This window comes from Clarias gariepinus, chromosome 13 (genome assembly GCF_024256425.1).
Source record: "Clarias gariepinus isolate MV-2021 ecotype Netherlands chromosome 13, CGAR_prim_01v2, whole genome shotgun sequence".
Taxonomy (NCBI): Eukaryota; Metazoa; Chordata; class Actinopteri; order Siluriformes; family Clariidae; genus Clarias; species Clarias gariepinus.
The window spans coordinates 31,840,951-31,859,597 of record NC_071112.1 but is presented as its reverse complement, the minus strand read 5'-3'; the positions used below and the strand labels follow the sequence as shown (position 1 = coordinate 31,859,597).

Below are 18,647 nucleotides of genomic sequence, written 5' to 3'. Positions count from 1 at the left end.
GCAACAACAGAAAATTATTTGACAAAATTATGACACATAATGATGTTTAGGACCGACATAGCAAAGGTTTGACACACAATACGGACAAACTCAGGTTATTTAATAAAAGACTCGGGAGGAAATATTTTCAGTCTTGCTTCTTCACAGAAGCATTTATTGAGTATCAAAAACAAAACAAAAAAATACTAAAATTCCGGGTTCCCATATCCACCAGAATATTGGGACCTAACTAAAGATTACTGCAGACTAAGTGTACATCAAGGCTATCAGATACATCGATAACCATTTGTCAGAAACAAATACCAAATCTGAAAAATCCTCATGGACAACTGGCAAAGACATCCGACCCGGTAGCCTTTGCTTAATAATATGAGAGAAGTGAATTATGCATGTCTTATATTCTACATCTTATATATATTTACACATCTTAAGCTTACTTCCTGACAGTAAGTTGCTGGATGAATAGTTTCATGTTGTCTTCCAGTGAAGGATGTGGTTTAGTTTCGAGCTGTAAAGCCCGGGAGCTGCAGTCTCGTACTCATAACTTATGAATTCCAATTAACAGCTAGGCTAGCTTCTTTTTCTTACATTTCAAATTTCACACGTCCCAAAATAAAAACAGGTTGGAACAACTTTGTAGCCGGTTCCGTTGAGTGTCCAGACACAAACAACTCACTGGGGCATCAGATGCCTGACGTTGTATTTGGATGTGTCGTTATACTGAGTCATGGGTTTGTCTGCGATCCCACACGTACCCACACCGACTTTTCCGTTCACGCTCTCCGGAGAGGCAAATATACTACGTTTTACCTAAGAAGAAGAGCGGACAGAGAGAGATTTATTGTAAGGAAGTGCAACATGTGGGTTTTTGGAGGTAAACAGGAAATGTTTTAACCCTTTATAACTTACTTGTCCCTTCTTGTTCTTTGAATACGCTTTATTATTGAACTGCTGCCATTTGGATTTCTGGTCCTCTCTTTCTTGTTCCAGCTCTTTCATCCTCTGCACTTTCTTCTGTGCCTTTTTCTTCTTGTATTCCCTCTGCTCTGCCTGCAGCTTCTTCCTGGTACGGCACAAACACACACAAGAAAATCAGGCATCCCATTACTGACAGCACAACACCACACCCTCACAATACACTTGTCAAGTAAACAGGTTAGAGCTGGTTATAACAGGTTATACAACAGTTAGTTCTAACCAGGTGATCTGATTGGAGGAAAGGTATTTCACGAGTAACTATATGTATGACTGGGTGTGTCCAGTGGTTAGTGACACTAACTTTGTGTCTCAGCGTGGGTGAGAGTAGGTCTGTACGGTCCGCAGTACTGAGGAAAGAGCAGCTGCCTGACAAAACCCACATTCACAACCAGTCACCAAACACTTTCAGTAAGAACACACATCTAATAACGTTATGTCATCTTAAACACCACGCTGTCTCTGCACTAATCACTTCTAAATCGTTCTGAATTGCCTCTGAACCCTCAATGTCATTCTGTTCAAGGCTAACGCTTAGTCACAAAGCTAGCAAGTTTCTAACACAAGGCTAAATCCCAAATCCCTCTCTAACCCCTGATCAAGGGCACTATTGGTATGTGAAACAAGCAATTGTACACCCTATATAGCACACTAGCTTTCCATTTAACGCTATTTGGGATTCGACCTTAGAACCCGAAAGTTAACAGAGCTGTTATTTTAAAGTGGAATAAGTGGAAATAAAGTAAAATTGGTGAATTTCTAAGGACTGTCCTCCACCTCCATGGTTTATTGTACTCACTGTTACACAGAACCCGGCGCACACTCACTTGGACTTGGGTTTGGCATCCTCCTCCATGCTGCTCTTGGCCTGTTCGGCTGCTTTGAGCGCCTGCAGAGGCACCACCTCAGCATTGCCATAGCCGGTGAAGGTGATGGCGGCCGTGCCGTTCTCGCTGTCGATCTCTTCTATCTCGGCTTCGTACTGCCTGCAAAGGACAAAGCACTGTAAGCGGATGAGTACAGGTCTACGAGACCACACGCTCTAAACATATACTTAAACACCCAAAAAGAAGAAAGGAAACCAAGAAAGAACTAGATACTCACAGTCGGTTGTCAAAAGATACTCCCTCTTGTCAAAAGTATAAATTTAAGTGTTTAAATGTATCCGTGTGTGTGAGATACTCACTGTCCGTCGCTGTTCCACACAGCCATGCAACGATCCCCTACTTTCCAGCTGTGTTTTGGAGGCACAGCATCTGAACTGTTGGGACTAGCGACGCCCTCTGCTGGCTGAGACGTCAACAGGTCTTTCGTCAACTCAATGACCTCCTAAAGATTAAATACATTTTTTAAAAGTTAAGAAAACAATAGTTTTACCATACGACTGCATTATTTTTTTGTCTTTTCCAGAATGAATCCACTTAAACAGGTGTTTATTGAAAAGATTAATTGTCTTTGTAGCAAGACCGGTCTCACACCAACACTAGCCAACTAGTTGCATCTATAAGCCCTTTGTCTGCCTTCATGGGTCTTGGAGGAAATACGTCACCTTTTGTATGTTGGGAAGAACTGGTAGGTGGGTTCAAACTAGCCAAGACAAAACGAGGCAGAAAATTGGGGGGGACAAAACAGCAAAGAATTGATCTGTATCATTGAAAACCATAACAGCCACATCTACACTTAATTGATTTAATCAATTATACAATTTAATAAATCTGAATCCAATCTGAACAAAGTGCTCTCTTTATCTTACCACTGAAAAATCAAAGGCAAGACCGAGAGCAATTTGCAGAGACTGGATTTAGACATCACTTTAGCGATATGGAATTTGTGCAAGTATGTAAAAGTGACTTGTGGTGAAATGCGTTGTTAGGCGCCGCGAGCCACCCCAAGTGACCGACTAATATTCTGAGAGGACCACTCAAAACATTTAATGTTTCATTTTTCGTGCGGAAGTATTGGAAACAATCACTACACCAAAACTCGCGATGAATCGTAATGACCCGTTCTTTTGCCCACTGTGCAAAACACATGGTTTGGAAGCAGCCAGTTTGCCGGAAGCGTTTCTCAGATTAACGAGGCTGCATTCTTCTTTCGCTGTTTTTAAACAGCATTCATGTGTGCTTTAAATTCATTTACTGCATACACACAATCTTAATTAAAACATTTATTTGAATTAATAAAATTTATGAAGACAACTGCCCAGCAAAGCTCGACTGTATTCATTCGAATGCCACTTTACATGCCATTACAGCCCGAGAATAAACCTATTTTTATGTTTTTGAGAGCGGCCACTACCACCTTTTTCTGAGAATTCTGTGCTGTCAGTTTTACCACCTTAAACTTCTGTTTTACTCTAGATGTCACTAATCTGAGAGTTTCTATTCATTTGGACTACAATGACAGAAATGGTACTATTTAGAGATGAGGAAAAGTAATCAATTCAGTTACATATTGTGATTCTATTGTAAGTCACATTTACTCCAAAATATATATATATTTTTTTAATTAAGTTGTGCATAATGTGTGCATGTGAGGTGGTAAAATGTTCCCCTTCCTTTACAGTTCTATAGACAGTTCAACAGACTATTCAAACACTGGCAGGCTGTCAGAATTGCAATGTGAAAAAATAATCTGAAAAATAAAAATAAAAATAGCGACATGTTGCATAAAGAAACGTAATACTAATTAAATCTAATACAAACCCAGGTATTGTTATAATATCGTATCAGGTGATCAGTAAAGACCTCCCCACCCCATCCTTAATGCTATACCTGCATACTGAACACCACTGAGGATACTGATGGACACATGCTACAAGTCTCACCTGCAGGTCTTTCTGTAACTTGAGCAGATCTTCATTGTCTGGGTCTGTAGAGAGCGCAGCCTCCACCTGCTGGAGCTGAGCCTTGTAACTGCTCAGTTGTTTCACCAATTCGTCAGACATCTGGGGAAAAAATAATAAGTCTTAAAGCGGGATCACACTTTTCAAAAAAGAAATTAGACACCAAAGACAGTCGACATATTTTGAAGAGGGGCCGACACCTTGACCATGAAATGAATGGCTAACGTTGGCTAATTTAATCACTAGTCATTCTTCTTAAGAGACTGAGGAACTGTCCTGTTTAGCAAACAGTCAGATACGGCACTCACAAAAATTATCCTGGACCAAATCTGACCTATATTGAGACTCAGTGTTCATTTGATAAACTATTATCTTTTTATAATACTTTTTTTCACTAGATTTTGTCACCCAATTTAGTCGTAGCTGTACTTTTACATTTATAATAGAGACGAACCATCTATGACCAGACTTATCTGGTTTTCATTTCGACTGGCCCTGACCGGTGATCAACCGACCAGCCTTGGATCTGCCCTTTTCTTCAAAATTTGTGAGTTTCAAATCAACTCATTACACACAAATACACCCATCTTAAAACACTGTGAGCACTAATTAGCAAATGGAGGCATCCGAGGCAATAAAACAGTAATTTCTTCATAATGCTACAGGTGGCACACCCTGAACTATTTACACATTTTCATTCTGTGCAGTAGGAGTGAATTATTTGCCAGGTTTATTTAAAAATAATAATTCTGGTAAATGACAGAAACATGCTCTCACTCACTCATCTTCTACACGGCTTTATCCTGTATTCAGGGTCGCGGGGACCTGGAGCCTATCCCAGGAGACTTAGGGCACGAGGCAGGGTACACACTGGATAGGGTGTCCATCACAGGGCACACACACACACCCATTCGCACACTACGGGCAATTTGGGAACGCCAATTAGCCTAACCTGCATATCTTTGGACTGTGGGAGAAAACCGGTGAACCTGGAGGAAACCCACCAAGCACGGGGAGAACATGCAAACTCCATGCATGTTCGAGACGTGATTCGAGCCTGGCCGGGAATCGAACCCGGACCCTGGAGGTGCAAGGCAACTGTGCTAACCACCACACTACCGTGTTTTAAGTTAGTCTGTAGTGTTTAAATGCTGCACTTTTTTTTTTTTTTTTTTTAAAGTGATGTTATAAGGAACAGGCTACGTTTGATACATTCATAAATACATATATTTATAGGAAATTCTAAGTGTTACAATTCCAACTAATTTATTTCTTCATGCAACACGCCAAAATACGATAAATATGCAAATGAGCACATTACGTCACCCGGCGGCTTGTAAACACCGGGGGTACTTCCCCCTGAAAAGACTCAGCCGCACAGTGACTGACCAATCAGCGTTTAACAGCGTTTCCCTTTACACACTGCTGTCTAAATGATAGTTATATACAGTTTTCTTCATCCGTAATAAGTGCACACTATTTAATTAACAATTAACACGTAAATCATATTTAAGAAATAACCCGGACTGTTACGGCAGAGAGACAGGCCTGTAATCCGGGGATTAACCAGCTTTACGAAAAAAGAAAAAAAAGTACAGTACCAAGTTATACCGGGCAAAACATACGCTTTAGTAATTAACTTTATATACATATATATAAAACACAGCGCTGGTTATTTCAGACCTCTCAGGAGCTGCTAACAGGAGATGCTAACGCGCTAGCTCCACAGGCCGCGGTCCTGCTCACTGACTGACTGACTGACTTTAACCCGCTCACTAACATCGGGGGGTTGCTCTCACCTCTCTGCTCCAAAACACCGCTCTTTAGGATCTGTTTAAGCGTAAACGTCGCTCGGACTCGCCCATGTAGTTACACCTACAACCTGTGAAAATGGACGGGTTCCTTCTGTCCTTTCTCTTCTCCGACGACAACAGCACGCGCAGCAGGAAGTGACGTTATCGCGAAGTGACCGTGATCTCGCGATAATACCGAGAAGAGGCGAGTGCGCTCACGTGACCAGCCGAAACCAATCCGAAGCTCTATTTCTTTGTAGCGGCGCTAGTTAGCGTCCGAGACACAGCGAGACTTTATGGAAAAACACAGCATTTATTTTTCTTATGAATATTGATTGAACATATTTTAATGCTAAGAAATAAGTCACAATAGCAGCAACAGAATGTTTCATTACTCTACTGTACAATCGAATGTTCGAGAGCGCTTCCACTGCTGATACTGAATGCTTGTTCACTTAATGAACGCTAGTTGGCGCTTTAGAGGTAACAAACTAAAATGGCGACGAGTCTCAATGCGCAGTGCAATTAATACCCTGCAGTGACACTTGTGTGCCAATGATATTACAATCATGTCTTAAACAAGGTTACATTGCAGCTCCAGGGTTAGGGGTTCAGATCTCATAACCTCTGGTCTGTACGTGCGTGACGTGAGTTCGCATGTTCTCAAACCGTGCTTCCTGGGGTTTCCTCTGGGTACTCCAGTTTCCCATACATTTCAAAGGCTGATTGGTGTTTCCAAATTGTCCTGTGTGTGTACGCCTGCGATAGATTGCATTCCATTTAGTCCCTGCTTCTTGTGCCCCGAGTTCCCTGGGATATGATCCGGTCACCCATCCCCACACGAGATAATTGGCATGGAAATGAAAATGTAAAAAAACACAACTTTCAGAAACATTAGAGTGGTAATAACGCATGTAGAACACGGCACCAATACAGTACCATTCTTCACGAAGTGTCAAAGAACAGTATTAAAAAAAGTTTTATAACCTGCAATTGTTATAGTAGCCCTTAAAACCCCAAGTATTTTTGGTTTTAAAAACATATATGCATGAGGCAGGGTACACCCTGCATAGGGTGCCAAACCATCACAGGGCACACTGGTGTATTACAATTTTGGAAACGTCAATTAACCTAGTCTGTATGTCTTTGGACTGTGGGAGGAAACTGGAGAACCTGGAGGAAACTCACCAAGCACAAACTTCACACACACAGACGCAAGGCAGTAATCGAATCCTTGACCCTAGAAGTGGCTACGCCACTACGCCAGCATTAGGAAGTAATCCATCTTTTTAATAGTCACTTAGCCACACCTGCCTTTTTGTTACCTGCTCCTTCTCAGTCAGTGCTACTTTTTAGTGTGACATGCAGTTAATCATCGTGTTTTAAATACAAAGCAATAACATTTGTACATTGCAATTCACATTTTGTTCCCGGTGTAACTGATTTTTTTTATAGCGTACACCCACAAAGTACAACTAACTGAAAATAACTCATACAGCATAAATTCAGTTCTCAGATAGTTTTTTTGCCTAATAACAAAGCAATCTCATTACACAAAATGTAGTTTAAATATATACATTTTGTTTTAAATTGGATGTAGTCCTCTGGAATTAATAATAATTTAAAAAAAAAACTTAGCTGGAATAATATCTTTAAATACATCACTCACCAAGAAGCCACCCATCGCGCACCCTGCCACCCTGGAGCCTCATCCCAACCATGCTGTTTGAGTGGATGAATGAATCATGGGTTGACCCAGGCCACCTTGCCACAATATTTGTTAGGCACATTTGAGCATCACATATTATTAGCACATTTATTGAATCGAAATGTTTCTGATTCACGTATGCAAATTCGTCTTCAGATGGCGCCTTTAGACTGGGACCAGACCTAACTGTTATCTCTCCTCTTCTGCTCTCCCCTCTCCTGTCTCCCCCTCTCTCCTTTCCTCTCTCTGTCGAGCTACACATGTCGTTCCTGAGCTGCCAGTGATCCAGACTCCCTCTCCTCTCCGGACCTGTCTGACCCATCCTGGTTAGACATCTTGTCACATGGATGCCCCGTGTGTCTCTTTGGGATGCGTCCAGTGTCTGGGGACAGTTTCACTCTACCATGAAGACGGTTCTGGCCTTGACTGGTGTTGACAGCTGTTTCTCTGAGGACTTGACTTGGCTGCAGTTGCTCGATAGTTCAGGAATGGAATTTCTTACAAGTCTACCTGAGTCTCCAATAACTACCTGACTCCATATTAGGGATCGGGGGTATCTCAGTGGTTAAAGCATTGGACTACGGTTCGGAAGATCACAGGTTTAAACCCCACAACCACCAAGTTGCGACTTTCGGGCCCTTGAGCAAGGCCCTTAACCCTCAACTGCTCAGATGTGTAATGAGATAAATAAATGCAAGTCGCTCTGGATAAGAGCGTCTGCCAAATGCCTTAATGTATATTAACATCAATTAACATCAACTGTTATACTGAACTGGCTGCATACAGTATGACTGTGTGTTAGGATCAATTCCTGCTCTCTGTTTCACCCAGATGAGGATGGGTTCCCTGTTTAGTCTGGTTCCTCTCAAGGTTTCTTCCTATTACCATCTCAGGGAGTTTTTCCTTGCCACTGTCGCCCTCGGCTTGCTCACCAGGGACAATCTGACCATTTTGATTCATACACATACACATTTCATACGAACTTAAATAATTCTTTTGATTGTGTGAAGCTGCTTTGGGACAATGGCAATTGTTAAAAGCGCTATACAAATAAAATTGAATTGAACCTGCAGTAACAGCAGACTCTAAACAAATCATAAAGAACAATATTGTTAAATTTAAAACCCAAGACCAAACCTGATCATTACAGCTTTTTCCACTTTTCGCTGTAATACCCTTTTGAACATGCCTTATAGACTTTTCCCCCAGTTCTTGAACACCGACAGCAAGGAGGTAAAACTGATTTCAAAATAGAAACACACCTACTATCTAAACACACAGAACAGTGTACAGTGGAAGGCAAAGTTAATCCTAAGCACTAACTGGTACTAAGTTAGCCTGACCTATTGTGTTATTTAATAGTCTTATTAAAGTTTTTTAGAAAGTGTGAGAGTAACATACATTTTGTGAATTTACTCAACTATTTGGAGCACTCTTAATAACATCTGCCTCAATTTTGACACCAAAATAAATTTGTCTTAAACTGCAATGATTATTAGGCGAGCCCTGAAATCTACACCAGTGATGACTTGATTTCACTTCACTTGAGCACACATTACCTTTAAGACGTGAGGGTCTGTTTAATAGAGTGTCAGGATGGGATCATAGTGTTAAACAGAAATTGAGTCAACGCAAATGGTTTGATGTTAAAGCTACAATTCATAGAAACTTATTTCACAAAGAGGGTTCCATGCACAGAGCCTTTGCTCATCGTCATCATCTTTATTTGGAGGGTACTGTTTGGCATAAATACAACTAAGGCACTGTTGTGATACACTGGCATAAACAAAACATTTTCAACACGGTTCCAAAACACGGTTTTACAAACATATTACACTGACCACAAATGTACAGTACACACCCTGATAAACAAATTTCCACACAGTGAACCATTATCTGCAATACACCTAAGGCACTGTTGGGTTACACAGCCTGAGACAACAATAAACAAAAAAATTAAAACACAACAGTCCCTAAATAATTCCCGCCCTCTTTGATTTGACAAAAGAGAGAAAGTTAAACACAAAAGTAAAAGTTTTCTCGGAGAAAGGTCCCGTAATACAAAACACGCGAAAAATTGACACGACTAAATACTCATAAATAAGCACTATTTTAATAAAACAGTTATTTCAAATCACTTTTAAATATGGCTTCATAAAGTCAGAAAAGCAAAACATACCAATTTTAATCCTTAATACATTTAAATTGCGTCTGCTTTTAAATAAGAGATCCTCATGTACGGGATGTGCTCAGACGTGACTGTGACGGAATTTAAATCAGCATCGAAATCTAAAAATCAATGCGATGGCTTTCAGGTATGGCTGTAGGTATTTTAAAATACTTTTAAGCAAATAAATCAGCTTTCAGACATTCCCTGAGAAACACTTTCATACCAAGCTTTAGTGCAACCAGATCCTAAGAGGACGACCCATCTTCCAGAACACACAAATAAAAAGTCAATACGAAGGAACAAACATTTCTGCTACAATAATAAAGTTGCACAATTATGAGTCTCAGGATTCATTTTAAACCTGTCTTTAGTAGGATGATCGCACATGTTTAACACGGTGACATCAGTGAATTTTGTGATACCAAATTGGAGTCTAATGAGGAGTCAGTAAAGCTTTTCCCCATCCTGACACACATTTAATCCATTTGTACTAAAATATGTGATTACTTATTGATTCTTGTGCTATTGTATTAGATGATGCTGTGTGTTTATTGTGACGTGCTGATGTCACATGTGGGAGGCATATCACATTACTAGCACAGCTACGATGCCATTTAATAGGAGGAATAATATATTTTTTAAATCAATAAGGAAGTATAGCGAATGATCAGGCTGTTTATGTAGAAGTACTACAGACAACAAAGAGAAGACTTGAAGTTCCTGGAGGATGTTACACTACGTAATAGCACCGAGTTATGGTGGCTTGGCTGGTTGATGACTACGAGATGATGTGTGTGATTGTGCATGAAAGTAGCTGATATGTTTCAGAACGTTGTGCAGATAAGTATTTGAGGGAATTGGACAGATAATATGCATGAAGCACTGACGCAACGCTTTCATTAGGTAGAAATAAAGGCCCACAGTTATCAGCAGGCGAACAAACAAAAAACCCTCAATTCAGGATCCAAGCCACTGTGGATTTCAACTGATGCGTCTTATGGACCATAAGTACTGTACATGGGAAACTTTATGTTCTTAGTTCAGAATTTTCCTCCATTCCAGATTTAAACCTGTAAAATGTAACGGCGGTCTCAAAAATAAACTAAAGTAACAGTAGACCATGAGACCTGGCTGAAGAAGAAAAAGTACAATAGAGCATTTTACACCCTTTCCCACTACAAGGTCAAGTATAACACGTTAGGCGCTATCGTCATCTGAAAACTTGTATTTTGCATAAACGATGAGCATGACTACTGCCATGACAACGCAGAGAGAACCTATGACAAGGTAGGCGATGCCCAGGAACTGATTCTTTCCTCCCATCCAGGAAACATTGGAGAACACTACCTTCTTTGTGCCACCAAAGCTCAGAACAGGGTAGTCTGGATTGTAGGTTAAGGATCCAAACACATTGAAATGACTTTGTTCTAGATTCTTTAACACACACACACACACACACACACACACACACACAACAATATGCTGAAAAAAATGCACAAAAATGATTCTTTAAAAAAATCCTTGTGAATGTTATGTGCCAACAATTATTCAGTCTAATTGGAATACACAAATAAAGTGTAGGTGATTAAACACCAGACACAAACGCTCTCTTTCTCTCCCTTTTGTTGCTCAATTTATTTCTGAGATTTTTTTTGTCCCACCCAACCAGACAAACCTGTCCGTGTGCATGTGTAGCTGATAGGGTTTCACCTCTCTTAAGCATGGCATGCAAATGAAAAGTCAGATGAAAAGTCTAGTGGTTACATTTTGAATAATGCTCTTTTAGTGGATTGTAAAGAATTTGTACCTGGAAAGTTCTTTTTTTTTTTTTTTTTTACAAATTCAAGTGTGACGGGGCATTTCTGAAAACACACACACCAGCTGATAAAAGGATACTGTACTTGATTTCCAAGCTATAGTTTCCAGCAGGCAGGCCACTAGCGTAATCTCCCCCTGTGATCCGTCCATACAACTTTCTGAAGTCAGGAAATGCTGCACATCTCATCCACACCAGGAAGTCCTGGTTCAGAAAGCCGTTATTGGCCTGGTCACTTGTATCCAGCTGGTACACAGGTTTTGGCCAGTTTATCGGCTGTGATGTACCTGAAAAGAAAACACAAGCTTCCATCTGTTTGAGGTCTGCACACGTGCCACTTGGCGAGGCCACAGTGCTAACCACATGCCACTGTGTATCTTTTATACACAGACATTTTTTCTTACACAAGTTTGCTGCTTTGTATGCTTTTATGCATTATATACAAATGGCTGACAAATAAAAAGGAAAAGAGTTGACTTTCTTGCTAAAGTACTCGGCCACCTCACAAAATACTCAAGATCTGGAAGGTTCTTAATCGTACCAGAGAAATGAACATCTGGCCATGTCAGTCATTGAGTGTTAGCTAACCTTTTGTGCTCAAAATCTCCCATAGATTTTCCTTTTCCTGCCCCCCGTGATTTTGCATGAAATGAATTCTAAAGAATAAAATTACTTTTAATCGCCTGAATTTGATTATTTTCCAATAACAGGATGTCCAAGGGTGTTTCATACGGTTAATACTTAAAAAAATGAATGATTAGAATGATTCTGCATACTTTTTATACATTTACTTCTACTGTACATTTAATGTCGTGTAAAGTCCACAAAACAAGACTCCTGTTCATAGCTTTTATAACAGCAGATATAAATTTTCCGCTCACCAGCCTTGACTTTTTTAATTTTCCATCTCATAAGGTTAATAAAAATTGAGAACACATTTTACTCCCTCTGAAGTCTCTGACAAACTCTGACTGTTACAAAGACACTGGAGAAAATAAGCTTGTTGGATGAGACACCTTAGTTAAACACAAAATAAGCTAATTATTCGAATACTAATGATATACGACCAACAATTTAATCGACCAAATCGTTATGTAGTCCAATTTGACTGAGAATGGTGAGCTCACTCTGTCGGTGCCATATAATGTGAGAAGGTAACTTGAATAAATACCAGCGAAGGCGTTAGCGAAGGAGCCGTTGACAAAAGCAGGGTTACTGTATTTGACGTTGTAATCCGTCCACCATGCGATTCCCTTCCTGTCAAACGGAACCGGCGTCTTTTCCCCATTGACGATCTGGAACAGCTCGAAGGAGTCTTTATAGAAAAGAAAAAAAGTCATTAGAGTCCTTAAAGAACACAGGCACATGATCGCTTATAACAAGATACAAAACGTAGAAGCACTTAATGAATAATTTTGGTTTCAGTGGACTTTGGAGACACAAAGATAAAAAAAAAAAATAATAATAAAGTTAGTGCTAAGAATTTATGCCTTGCAGGAAATTAAAACGCTGAAAACCCATTCACTAAAAACACCAAGCCAGATATTCACATTTGTACTAGACTTTATATTGTAGCTTATACACACACTAAAATAAACCTAATTATTATTTATCAAGATAACAAAGGTATTCAATTTTTTATTTTGTATTCAGTATTTCGTAAAGGAAGGTGGTACAGCGACACAGTGAATGAAAAAAAAAAAGCCAACATCAAGAGTAAAAAAATAAATAATATCTGACTTAATTCAATATTTACTTGTTGGTAAGTTAAGTATTGAAAAGCTTAGATGGTTTGAATGCATTTTATTTCACAATATGCAAAAATTTCTTGCTTTAAATCTTCAAGGTGTACAGGTGTTAAAAGAGATTGCAAAATTGCACAATTATATTTTGTCTAATTTAATTGTAAATCATTTGTAAAAACTTAAAAAAAGTTGCAAAAACTCCTAAGTGTGTGTGTATTAATGCTGTGGGATTATGGTCTTATAATAATCCAGATATATTATCATAATAATCCAAAATGCATCCGTATTTGAGACGAATAAGACTAGATATTCAATTAGGACCAGAGGTGTCAAGTAACGAAGTACAAATACTTCTTTCCTTTACTTAAGTAGAAATTTCGGGTATCTATACTTTACTGGAGTAATTATTTTTCAGCCGACTTTTTACTTCTATTTCTTACATTTTAAAAATAGCCTTAAGTTACTCCCATTTTATTTCAGCTTGTCATTCAAAAAACAAGCAAAAACATCCGGATAAACCGCGCCATCTGGATGGAGCGAATTTGATTGTGGTTGGATGAGAAGTATAAACATACCATTCCGACACCCTATTGGTTGGTACGCGATCCATCGCACGTGCACATGACGTCATGTCACACACTCCAGCAAGGACGTTTGAATAAAATAGCATTTTCGGTTGATAAGGTTGTGATAAGTAGACAAAGATGTCCCTGATAGAGACTCAAGATTTGAGCGAAATGTCACAACCAAGCACCAGCGAGGAAGGGAACAGCACCAGGAAGGGAACAGGAAGGGAAATTGTTACTAAGCCTGCCCTGGGTGCACTAATTTTCCTGTATGTTTCCCTCACAGATTCCTGCAGCTAAGCTTGGATGTACATTTACATTCCAATAAAGGTTACTGATGACACGCCTCTGAAGTTTGACTTTTTGCACCATTAAAATACTTAGACAACTAGTTATCATATCTTTTTCTTCATGAAACATGTTAATGCTCAGTAGTACACATATATGGTTCTTTAATGTATTTACATTGTACTAAAATGCATTCTTTTTCATCTGCCATATACAGTATCCCAAATCTCTATGGCTTGTTAAAAAATACAACAAAAAAACAACAACACATTTTTCTTTTTTTTTTTTTATGAGGTGTTAGTGCAGTATATAGACCCGTGGCACAGCCTAAGCTTTTATCCTTAATGCTTTTCCCCCTCACGTTACTTTTACTTTTATACTTTAAGTAGTTTTGAAACCAGTACTTTTACACTTTTACTGGAGTAAAAAGCTTGAGTTGATACTTTAACTTCTAAAGAAGTCTTTTTAAACCCTAGTATATATACTTCTACTTAAGTAATGAACGTGAATACTTTTGACACCACTGATTAGGACAAAAGTAATGGCACCCTATAAAAGGAGGAAATGTTTGTGTGTCTGGCGCTGGAAATCGTAGGTTCGGTATGGCCAAGAACAAAACATTCCACGTACAGATTCACTAAAGAGATAATATATTAAAGTAGTCTTAAGCAAATGGGTTTCGCCATGAAACAGGTGTCAGGTGCAGTGTAATGTAGTGGTAGCAGTACCATTGAACTTGCTGTTTGCTATGGATCCACAGGGAACAATAGGCGTCGAGCTGGAGTTATACTGATACGGAGAGCAGGTGCTCGCTGGAGACTGTCAGGTATTAAACAAAGATTGTACTTAATTAAACTTAAATAAATATTTAACAATAATTAACAAGACATCCGACCCATTAGAAACTAAAATGCACAAAGCAAGAATGTACCTGAAAGTACTGTTTGTCTCCCACTAGCTGGTTGGGATCCTGGGACACGCTGTATGATCTGTAGTTCTGATAGTAATTAGTCAGTCCGTAGTAGAAGAAGACAGGACCCTGAAAACACAAAGTACATCTCATCATGGACAGTCATGATACGTCAGGTCACAAAGTGTAGAAAGCTGAGTGAAAAGGACAGTACCTGGAATAGCTCAGTGAGGGAGAACTGGACTTCACATACGCAGTCTTTTATAGAGGGGTTGATACATTGGGAACAGCTAGAATTGCCTGTGCTGCCTGTGTAGTCGGTCTGTTACACAATAAAGGGTTAAAAGAAATGCAATTACATTTATATAATTAGCATAAGATAGCCAAAAATAATAACACCAAAATATTCTGATCTTTCATATCTTTATTGAACACACTCATCCAAAATTTTAAATTGGAAATTGCTTGTGGAAAAAGTAAGTGAACCCTTGGAATTAATTAGTTGCGGGCTTGACCCCGCCCCCTTGGCAGCAATAACCTCAACAAGGCGCTTTCTGTAGCTGTGGATCAGACCTGCACATCGTTCAGGAGAAATTTTAGTCCATTCTTCCCGGCAGAACCGCTCTAGCTCGGTCATATTCTTTAGGAGGTCTTATGGTCGTGGCTCTCTTCAAGTCATTCTATAGCATCTCTATTGAGATCAGTCAAAGAAGCTCTAGTCCACACCTCCAAACTCATTTTCTTAACAAGACTCCAGGTACTAATGCTAATTATAATGCTAACACCTGACTCCAATCAGCTTTTTTGAAGTCATTAACTCAAGGTTTCATACACTTTTCGTACTATGAGGTTTTTATGGTTGTTCTCAATAAAGACGGGAAAGATCAGAATTTTGGGGGGTTATTATTATAAGCACATATATATTTGTCAATACTCTTGACTTAGAGGAAAATCATATCACATATTATGAGAATTAAGGCAGAAAACCATGAAATTCCAAAAAGTTCACACGCTTTTTCTCGCGAGCGTATATTCGATATCTTGCACTGCAACCACCTATAAAGTCTAAGAACTACAAGTTACCAAAAAAGGGAACCTTACAGCCTTAGGTCGCTGATCCACAGTTTATGTCCAACTATCTTTGCTTTAATATGCGAATTCATCTAGATACTGAAGGCTTGTTTAAAACTCTGCTGCTGTCATCATAATAACTGACCTGTACTCATCCCGGGACTTTCCTTCTGCGTTCAATTTGGTTCAGTAATTTACACCATTTCCCACCTCAGCACATTTGATGTGTGAAGAGTAAAAACAATAAATGTGCACATTGGTCAAAGGATATCTTTATCCCATGTCAAAGCTTCTAAAAGCTACTGTCCATGCACGTTTACTCTAAATATCTAATGGTTTTGTCCTTCGACAGTGGATTATAGCTTTCTGTGGTTTTACTGCTTGTAGAAATGATAGTCGCGACTTTACCTTAAACACAGCATTATTCACAATACACTTAAACTAAACATCCTTTCGACACACTCAATACCGTTTGCCCTTTTGAAATGAATAGAAATTCTAGTAGCGGCCATCTTATATATATAATCATTTAATCAGTCTCGGTAAACTCCTTCTGCGTTACAAAGCTGGAAATTTGCTGGAGGTGATGTAAAGAAACACACACCTGAGTGCGCAGAACGACGCATGATGACAAACAACAAACCCGCTTCTGATTACTGATATTAATCAAACTGATTGCCGATGTGTTTTTACATTCCTGGTTTATGAGTTTTAAGACACTAAGAGACACTAATGAGTGGGCACAACTGCTGTGATTGACAGCCAATGCCTCCTACTGAGACAACGCAGCCATACTTTTAATTTTTTAATATAAAATTATGCAATAATCCAAAAAAACATACAACAAAATCCACAAATCTTTGAACAACCTGAGCTTGTTGTTTAGCCGTTACTGAACATTAGGGTCGGAGAGTCTGTCATGTCTCATGAGCACCAAATGCTCCCGTTACTAAACTAAAGGACTAAAAAGCTAATTGATGAGCTGATAAAGACCCAAGATCCATGTTACACTATTTATTAAATTTCTAGGTCCCTGATGCCAGTGTTCTATTGTTATTAATGTTCTTGTACATCCTTCACTTGCTGTAATTATTGATGGTGCTGATGATGTCACAAATTCAAGCTTTTTTTCCAGGTTGTTTATAAACACACACACTCACTCAGACATACACATTCTCATCAGAGTTTGATCCTTCAGACTAAGTGTAAAAATAAAACCTTTACATAAAATGCCCACCAGTGAAATTTGCGCATTTAACAGATTAGCTGGCTAATTATCTACATTTGCGATAAGAGTAAATTTGAATACAGTACGTTCAACATTCTAAAAGGAAATCCAGACTTCCAGCTCATGTATTACGTCCCACCTCCAGCACTTTGATGTTCTGCGAGGTGACGAAGAGTGCCACGCCGATGCCGATGAAGGCCAGGCCGATGATAGTGAAGCCGGGGATGACGATGCCCGCGGACAGAATGGGCTGCCAGGCGGGAAGCCGCTGCTGTGTGAACGCTGTATTATCTGGCCTATTGGCCATCGACCCCTCTGTCTTCATCCTGACGCTGATCTGAATGAGAGAGAGCATCACGTCATTTAAACAATTTGTTTTTTCGAAGTGGTTATTCTGTGACGGTTTATTTCTAGAATTGTCTGGCAATCAGGAAACAGGATGTTTTTTTTTCCCTAATCTGTTTCAAAATGCATTTTTGTAATGCATTATAAATGAGTTTAATAATTTTACTAGCTTTTGTAAGGAATAGGGTACTCTAGGTTACAGAATAACAGTCAACACCAGCCTTTAACAAGCGGATTATAAAGTTGATTATATTTCACTGTCGGCAGTTTATTAGTTACAGTTAACATTTTAGACCAACCACGACACATGTTCCTGCTATATCAGTTAAAAAAAACTCTCCCTTACATTTTTTTTTCTCCTGAAAGAAATATGAAAAAAAGACACTTACAGAGAAACAGCAATGTGGACTGTCCTGTTCTGCAGACTTTCTGCTGTTTCAGAAATATTGTTTCGTAGTGAAAAGTTGATTATTTCAGCAGAACGTCATGTTAAATTCGTATCGAATTTCATTTATCATCTTATAGCACACAGTTACAGAAGGTTGCCAGCTCAACACCTGACTGTCATTTACACACTATTGTGTAAATGTGTGTGTGTGTGTGTGTGTGTGTGTATTTCTGTAAAGCTGCTTCATGATAATGATAATGTCCATTGTTTAAAACAAAGCGATACGAATAAAATTTAAGTTATAACATTAGCTCTGTCTGTTATAAAACGCTGAAACAGGAGACTCCGGTCGAATACATCAGTGCTTCCTTACACGAAACTTCAACACCGAGTCAGTTTTCTTTGTTGTTTGTTACATTTTGATTTACTTTGTAGTCTTAAGCGTAGTATTACATGCTCGAAACACACAACCAAGGGTTACAACATTTCCTAGTATTATTATTAATAATCATAATAATCATAATAATATTATTTCCAAAAATAGTTTGTTGTTCCGTTTACAGTCAGAGTGAACACTAAGGTCTTGTGTTATGCACAGCAGTGTCTGACCTCAGGTTACCCCTACAGACTTCACTCACCTCTCTGATTAAAGCTGGAATTAACACTGAAGGAGAGAATGGGAATTTAATTATCCAAAGAACTCGGCTTCACTCTTAATGCTGTATTTTTAACAAAAAAAACGTAAAAGTCGTCGCCGACGAGTTCACGCCCAACACACACACACACACACACACACTCA

At 39.1% G+C, this 18,647-nt stretch overlaps 2 protein-coding genes across 2 annotated transcripts; both read right to left on the bottom strand.

Moving 5' to 3' along the window:
• Positions 1–124: 124 nt before the first annotated feature.
• Positions 125–5,768, bottom strand: smndc1 (survival motor neuron domain containing 1). The gene is made up of 6 exons (XM_053510480.1): positions 5,620–5,768; positions 3,803–3,922; positions 2,162–2,304; positions 1,803–1,961; positions 910–1,063; positions 125–810 (listed from the first exon to the last, which is right to left on the bottom strand). Exons 2-6 carry the CDS (start codon positions 3,920–3,922, stop codon positions 673–675), a joined length of 714 nt encoding a protein of 237 aa, XP_053366455.1. The 5' UTR covers positions 5,620–5,768; the 3' UTR covers positions 125–672.
• Positions 5,769–9,007: 3,239 nt separating this feature from the next.
• tmem30b (transmembrane protein 30B) lies at positions 9,008–18,638 on the bottom strand. The gene is made up of 8 exons (XM_053509338.1): positions 18,487–18,638; positions 17,255–17,452; positions 15,031–15,138; positions 14,838–14,945; positions 14,635–14,725; positions 12,479–12,622; positions 11,388–11,594; positions 9,008–10,873 (listed from the first exon to the last, which is right to left on the bottom strand). The coding sequence occupies exons 2-8, from the start codon at positions 17,438–17,440 to the stop codon at positions 10,689–10,691; spliced, it is 1,029 nt and encodes a 342-aa protein (XP_053365313.1). The 5' UTR covers positions 17,441–17,452; positions 18,487–18,638; the 3' UTR covers positions 9,008–10,688.
• Between the last annotated feature and the right edge of the window lie 9 nt (positions 18,639–18,647).

Coding starts and splice junctions, on each gene's coding strand:
- smndc1 (XM_053510480.1), bottom strand. CDS start 3,922: ATGTCTGACGAATTGGTGAAACAACTGAGCAGTTACAAGGCTCAGCTC. Junction 1,064..1,802: donor GATGCCAAACCCAAGTCCAA/GTGAGTGTGCGC, acceptor GTGCCGTACCAG/GAAGAAGCTGCAGGCAGAGC. Junction 811..909: donor CAAAGAACAAGAAGGGACAA/GTAAGTTATAAA, acceptor TCTTCTTCTTAG/GTAAAACGTAGTATATTTGC.
- tmem30b (XM_053509338.1), bottom strand. CDS start 17,440: ATGAAGACAGAGGGGTCGATGGCCAATAGGCCAGATAATACAGCGTTC. Junction 15,139..17,254: donor AGAACATCAAAGTGCTGGAG/GTGGGACGTAAT, acceptor ATTGTGTAACAG/ACCGACTACACAGGCAGCAC. Junction 10,874..11,387: donor TAGCTTGGAAATCAAGTACA/GTATCCTTTTAT, acceptor CCTACAATCCAG/ACTACCCTGTTCTGAGCTTT.